The sequence below is a fragment of the Gossypium hirsutum genome, chromosome D08 (assembly GCF_007990345.1).
Source record: "Gossypium hirsutum isolate 1008001.06 chromosome D08, Gossypium_hirsutum_v2.1, whole genome shotgun sequence".
NCBI classification, from domain to species: domain Eukaryota; kingdom Viridiplantae; phylum Streptophyta; class Magnoliopsida; order Malvales; family Malvaceae; genus Gossypium; species Gossypium hirsutum.
The window spans coordinates 5604298-5611469 of NC_053444.1; the positions used below are offsets into that span (position 1 = coordinate 5604298).

At 28.4% G+C, this 7172-nt stretch overlaps 2 protein-coding genes across 2 annotated transcripts; one reads left to right on the forward strand and one right to left on the reverse strand.

The window, feature by feature from the left end:
- Positions 1 to 454: 454 nt before the first annotated feature.
- On the forward strand, positions 455 to 3310 carry LOC121220291 (sugar transporter ERD6-like 16). Its single transcript, XM_041099959.1, has 5 exons — positions 455 to 645; positions 1556 to 1618; positions 2238 to 2327; positions 2925 to 2984; positions 3074 to 3310. The coding sequence occupies exons 1-5, from the start codon at positions 511 to 513 to the stop codon at positions 3308 to 3310; spliced, it is 585 nt and encodes a 194-aa protein (XP_040955893.1). The 5' UTR covers positions 455 to 510.
- Positions 3311 to 5843: 2533 nt separating this feature from the next.
- On the reverse strand, positions 5844 to 6180 carry LOC121220292 (agamous-like MADS-box protein AGL80). The gene is made up of 2 exons (XM_041099960.1): positions 6102 to 6180; positions 5844 to 6034 (listed from the first exon to the last, which is right to left on the reverse strand). The coding sequence occupies exons 1-2, from the start codon at positions 6178 to 6180 to the stop codon at positions 5844 to 5846; spliced, it is 270 nt and encodes an 89-aa protein (XP_040955894.1).
- Between the last annotated feature and the right edge of the window lie 992 nt (positions 6181 to 7172).

Below are 7172 nucleotides of genomic sequence, written 5' to 3' on the forward strand. Positions count from 1 at the left end.
CATTAGTTTTAAAACCGTTCCATACCCAAGAAGAAAGTCAAACCTTTGAATATTGATTAAGGTAACATTTATTCAAAGAAAAGCACATTGACTAAAATTTGAAGGTTGAGAGCCAAAATGATTTTTAAAAAAGAATTAGGGTCAAATAGACAAATAAAAAAACATTAAGGACTAAATTTATCATTATGTCTATATAATATACATAAAACCAACCTACTATAAAAAGGGTAAAATTAGCATTTAATCCCTTCAAAATCTGTGAAATTACAAATTAATTAAATGATAAAACTACATTTTAACCCCCAAAATTTATAAATTAATTCTAACCCCTCCTTAAAACCATTTTCTGTGCTTGGCACATGTTGATGCCCTATATAGAGTGGACTTGGACCAACCTACCCTTGAACACGACATGACTGAAAATGAAATCAATAATTGTAATTTAAATATCCAGATTCCAGACAAGTTCTCTTTTAATCTCAAGTTCTTTCAATTGGTTTAAGAAAAGAGATGGGTCTGGAAAATGGCGAAAGCAGTATGAAAGAGCCATTACTATTGCACCATGCGAAGAAGACAAGATCACTAAAAGTGGTGTTTCTAACTACTTTTGTTGCAGTACTGGGTTCTTATGAATTTGGCTCTTGCGTAAGTACCCTTTCACTCAATCCTCCTCTCCTTTTACCTTTTCTTTGAATTTTGTTTTTGTTGTAATCTGGTCGAGTTGAACTCAAGTTTATTAAAATATTTGAAATTTATTGAGGAGTGTCGTCTGTAGAGAATTAACAAACCCCTTCAAGAGGTTCGATATTAGGATCTTATCCTATGATTTTGTCTTCTAACTTTGTCAAGAGCTTGAGCAAATTCATAGGGTAACTTTGTCTAGAGCTTTAGGAGATGACAGGTTCCAAAGTGGAAGTGCCTCCACCTACCGAATAATTGCTAAGAGTAAACGTTGAGATTTCTTTGGTGGGTGGAGGCGCTTCCGCTTTGTGAACTCATCATCTCCTCGAGCTTTCAGCAAAGTATGAAGGCAAAAACTCGAGGGCAAAATCGAATTCCAACACTTCGAGCCCAATATCAGATCTGTTGAGTGGGTTCGTCATCCTTTTGCAGACGACACTTTATTTTTATGCTTAACTTTTAACTCGATTATTTTTTGAGCTCGAATTCAAACTGAAATTTCTCAATAAAATCAAAATAATATAAAGCTTAATCAAACTTGTAAGTTAATTCAAATCAAGTTTACAATACCCGAATCTGATTCAATTGATGACACAAAATTTCAAACTCAACTAAATAACAGTCGAACGCAATTCAAATTTATTCTTCAAATAAAATTAAATAAATTGCAAGCACAAATATCTTATTTATGCTCACACATTGACCACACTGTAAAAATGAATTTAACTTTTAATTAAAAGGGATAAATACATGTTTATTTCCTTAAATATGTACAATTGCATCAAATCAAAGTTTATGTATCAAATTACAGATTAGATCAAATTTATATATAAATTTAATATTTATTCCTAATTAATTTTTTTAAAATTTTCAGATGGGATATTCAGCACCAGTTCAATCTGCTATCACAAAGGAACTTCACCTATCCATTGCTGAGGTTTGCTTAAGAAAAATTAGTTTATTCAAATAAATATAGAGTAATAAGTTGTATAGTAATTTCAAAAATAATATATTTTATCTATATTATTTACAAATTTTTATTGAGTTGGTGTAACCCATCTATCGGGTCTCAACTCAGTTGGGGAAAATATTTAATATCTATTTGTATTTAATTTAAATTATATTATTGGAGGATAGTTTAGTATTTTTATTTGAAAAAAATCAATAAAACTATGCGTATGATGAGATTTAACATTATATCAATTGGGTTAGTAAAACGTTAAAAAAAAATCAATTGCGGTCATTTAGTATTCGTAACTTGATATATTTATGTGTTTAAGTTTCGTTTTATTCACAAATTTATTTTTTTTCATTTAATATCGTACATTAGTTTCAATTGTACGTTTTATTATTTATTATATGTTATTTTAAATATATATTTATGCTCTAAATTCGTGATTTTCACACGTATACGTGTGATAGGAATTTTAATATACATAAAAATTGTAAAATAAGTTCGGATTAATGTTATTTTTAAAAATAATTATATAAATCGGATTAAATTATTCTAAATTTCTAATTAATATTCATAGCTTTACATTTGGAAATATACGTAGTTTTCAGTATTTGGTTCCATACTGAACGTTGGTGCAATGATTGGTGCTATCACAAGTGGGCGAATTGCAGATTTCATGGGCCGGAAAGGGGTAAATCAAATTCACTAAAAGTATCATACACCATGAATTACCATTCGTATTTTTCTTTATTAAAAAATAGATAAATCAATCATTATAGATTAGATTAAAAATAAAATAGTTATTCTGTTAAAAATTTTATCCATTTTACTATTAAAAACTTATCCTTATACGTCATCATGAGATATACATGGCATGCCATATATAACTGTTTAGTTTTTTTCATTAGCCATGCCCGTTTTTAATAGTAAAATGGATGAATTTTTTAATAAAAATGATCAATTTGCTCTTTGATTTAATGTACAAGAATTAATTTACCCTTTCTCTTATAAATGAAACAAAATATATGCTTTAACAAGTAAATTCTATAATATTTTTTCATTGTATTTAAATTATTTTAATTAAAAATGATACTTAAATTATTAATTTTATCTCATTTTACTTCAAAAATAATACAATGTCAGTATGGCTTTTGAGTAAAATGAAACAAAATTAATAATTAAATACCATTTTTTCAACGAACAATAATTTTAAAATAATTTGGATTTTACAAATAAAGCATATATAATATATATATATATCTGATTAATATATTTAAAAATGATTCAGGCAATGAGAATAAGTTCAGGCTTCAGCATTACAGGATGGATAGCTATTTACTTCTCCAAGGTTTTGCTCTCTTTTTTCTCATCATAAAATAAAAATAAAAATAAAATAGAAAAAAAAATTGATTGAAAGAATGGGTTTGAATTATACAGGGAGCTTTGTTGCTTGATATTGGAAGATTACTGTGCGGATATGGAATAGGAATTTTCGCTTATGTGGTACCAATATATGTAGGTGAAATTGCGCCAAAGGATGTTCGTGGTGGCTTGGCTGCCTTGAATCAGGTTGGTTTATCTCATCCCATCTTATATAATAATCTCATTATAGATTCTGACTATATCTGGCTCTTTTTTTATATAATATCTAGAACTATTCATAGCCCCTTCTAACCCTTACATAGGAGAATAATACGTTTCAGCGCACTCGAACTCACGTACTCTTATATTGATAACAATACTCATGACAATCGAGCTAAAACTCACACTTAAATTCAAATAATTAATATATAAATGGAAGCGCAGTAATGCTTGATGCCCCTTTAATTAATGGTAAATTTTCAACATTACATACTCCAAAGTATTAATAATTCAATTTAACCCTTTCCATTTCCTCTCTTTTTAAGTAAAAAAAAAGATTTCGCCTCAAGAAAAAAATTAAATTAAAAATTTTTATTTCTGTCTAGACCTAAGTATGGGTCGACCCACCCGCCTAAACTCGAAAGTCCTTTTAAAAAGTGGAAGGTTTGGACAAAGATAAGACTCATTTTCTAAACGAGTCAGGCTTCGGTAGATTTTTTACCTGGGCTCGGCCCAACCCAAATCAATTGTTTTGATGCCATTTACTATTATCTTTCTACTATTTTGTTGTTATTATTTGAATTTTGTATAATTCTTATTTGATTGTGCTTTTGCAACTATTTAGAGACATTTCTTGTTAGTTCAATTATCTTAGTGTTTTAATTAAGACTTTTTTTTTATATATTTTCAATTTGTTGAGAAACATTTTTTAATATTTTTAGTGTATTTAATAAACTATATTTTTAAATTTATTTTTATAAAAAAATCTAAAAATTTAATACGCGTAGGTTGGACTCAAGTTTAACATTTTAATATGGTTTTTTTGGTAAATACCAATCTTTAATAATCAAATTCAATACATATTGAATTAAATATTAAAAACTCAATAATTATATTTCAGCACTAAAAATTTTCATTAGTTTATTAAACAACTTAGTTCAATTATACAAAAAAAAAAAGTTTTATATTAATTTGGTTAGATACATGTAACTTGATTATCCAATTGTATTTGTGATAAATATAACTATTTTATGTAGTAAGTAAATGTAAATTAGTGTTACATCAATCAGAATGCTAGTGGTTTGTACAATAAATTAAACTGAAAAATTCATCCGTACATTGCATAAAATTCACATATCAATGTACACCAAATGAAGGGTCATATATAATTTTTAAATTTATCCTAGATTATATATTGTTTCAATATTGTTTATTATATAGTTTAAATATTTATATATTCATATAATTTTATACAGACTTATAAATTTAATATGAACTCGAAACTCCAACTTAATTAATCTGAATCTAAATAGAACATAACTTGATTTAACGATAAAAGGTCAACAATGCAAACTGTTCAACCCTAACCTAAATTGACCTGAACTTGAAATGACTCAAAAAGCAACCCTATTATCTAAATTAAAAACAATTCAACCATAACCCTCAAAACCAAATGAAAAAAAAAGAATTAATCAATCCAAATTAACCTAATTAAAATAAAAGCAACTTGTCCAATAATACCTAATTTTTTATTACATATTTTAAATATTATACAAGTTCAGGTATATATTATCAACCTACGAACATAAAGAAAAATAACATAACGTAGATATATGATTGAAGAAACACATGAATACCATAAAATAATATAAAATGTACTAATACAAATATATAAATTATATTATGTTGAATAGAAAATAATATGAAGCCAACCAAACACACTCAAAAATAGTTTGATCAAGAATTGATAAAAAGTAGCAACAAATCTAGTTTATCATTCCTAATATCTTCCTCAGTTTAATCCCTCACGACTTGTCTCACAAATATAAAGCACTTCTTGGATTGCTTTATAACATGCATTCAAGATAGCTTTATATATTATAAGAATCTATTCTCAAAATATCAAATAAGATCTAATCAAATGATCTAAAAATTTTCATTAGAGTAATAAGATTGAAGCATAAAAAAAAATGAAAGATAAAATAAAAAAACTCCAAATATGAGAATAACATAACAACTTTAAATTCAAATAATAAACATAATTTTTAATTCTAGAAAGGAAAATGATATAGGTGCTTTAGTTAAAAGGAAAAACTATGATCTGTGAGCAAAGTTCAACAAACACAACACCATCCTAACATAAAATGATAAAATACTTTTTGATCAAAGGCCATAAATAGAAGCAAATAGATAGATGAACTCTCATTTTCCCCAAGGGAAAACAACATTTGACTAAAGGCCATTGTTGGGGTTGATGTTGTCACCAAATTGGAACATCATCCCATTGTCTCCCACATGAGTTTGAGGGTTGTTGTTGTTGCTCATCAGTTCCATGATCCATTGTCCCTTTGCATTGGATCCATTTCGTTCACATCTGCTTGCACAATACCTCTGTACCTGTCATCGGCATCGCTTCGGGCATTACCATGTTCATCGGTGGCAGTGCAACTAGGGACGAGGATGATGATGATGACACCCCTTGAGGATTAAGGGGTGTCTTAGCAAGTGCATCTATCCTTGTCAATATCACTCATTTTTTATCGAGCAGCAGTGATTTCACTCCAAGGCCTCAAAGTCAAACCATGGATGACCCCTTTGCCGCAAATCGTATTGAACATGACATGGGTCATCTCCTTTCCCAGTTTTCCTTGCAATGCTTCTTTAGCTGCTCAGCTGCTTTGGTGGTCTTTTGGGAGAGGAAACTCTCCTGGTTCAACATATTCTTGTTTTTCTCCATCTCGGGATGGTCTCGAGCTTGGAAAGCACTGTTGGACTCCCATGGGGGAAGGCCAAACCTTGGGTTGGGACTCATAAGGACTGAACATGATAGAACAAGCGTCGATACCACAAAGGGAACTTAACTCACTTAGTTTTTTCATCAAACCCTTCGTTCTTTTCTTGTAGGTGGCTTTCCTTGTTGAATCATTAGTGATATAAGCAAGCTTAACCTTCTTCCCTGTCATGGCTCTCAAAGCAAAAGGATATTGGAATGGCTTTTCTTTCTTATGTATTATTTCTCAAACAGAAATCAGATGCTTTATAAGGTGAAAGGAGTGAAATGTTCAATAAATGAAATAAAGCCAAATTTTAGTATATAGAAGATACATTGTAATGCATTACAAAGAATCAATCGGATGGGTAGGTTTAATTTTAATTTTTCAATGATTAAAGTTCATGTAGATATATATATTAAAAGTGACGTCATATGCATTACAACAAAAATTATTACGTATTTATATGAATCTTATAATATAGAAAATTCGGTTGTTATAAACGATAAAAACGACTTTCATCATGTATTTAACAAATAACGTAATATAAAAGATACGGTGCTAGTCTTGTAAAACAAAATTGAGACTTAGTCTGTGTACTATAGTAAAAAATTAATCCTCAAATATTTATTAAAAATATCATCCAATAATTAAAATCGTAAGTATTTCCATCAAAAATATCAATTTGGATAAGTTGATTAAGTGTCTCATATGAAGTGTTATATGTTGGCGAAAATAGTCATGTAATGATAGATTTAACAAAAACTACCAACCATGATAATGATGGACTAGAATTTTATTTAAAAAAGTAAAATGATTGAATATAGCTTTAAAGGATGATGGCTAATCTAAATGTAGAAGACATGACTAATAGTAATTTTATCCAATTTTAAAAGAATCATAAAAATTTTGTACATTAATCTATAAATGTAAGCCAGATAAAATAACGCATACATAGGTAATAAAAGGGCAAGTGTCACACATACCATACATGCATGTACACGATGGCAATTTTTAGTATAATGGTAATAAAGTAATAAAAAAAAAAATTTATTTGAAAACTAAAAAAAGGTAAAAAAAAGCATAATAATACATAAATGGTATGTAGCAGTTATAAATACCATGTTAGAGTGTTGGTATTTAAGTAGTGTAAATTGTAACTAAGAATTGTAATAATGCGCTAT

Excerpts from the sequence above, each read along its gene's own strand:
- LOC121220291 (XM_041099959.1), top strand. The coding sequence starts at position 511 with ATGGGTCTGGAAAATGGCGAAAGCAGTATGAAAGAGCCATTACTATTG. Across the intron at positions 2,328-2,924 it reads ATTTCATGGGCCGGAAAGGG|GCAATGAGAATAAGTTCAGG; the intron begins GTAAATCAAATT and ends AAAATGATTCAG. Across the intron at positions 2,985-3,073 it reads TAGCTATTTACTTCTCCAAG|GGAGCTTTGTTGCTTGATAT; the intron begins GTTTTGCTCTCT and ends TGAATTATACAG.
- LOC121220292 (XM_041099960.1), bottom strand. The coding sequence starts at position 6,180 with ATGACAGGGAAGAAGGTTAAGCTTGCTTATATCACTAATGATTCAACA. Across the intron at positions 6,035-6,101 it reads CTACAAGAAAAGAACGAAGG|TCCTTATGAGTCCCAACCCA; the intron begins GTTTGATGAAAA and ends TATCATGTTCAG.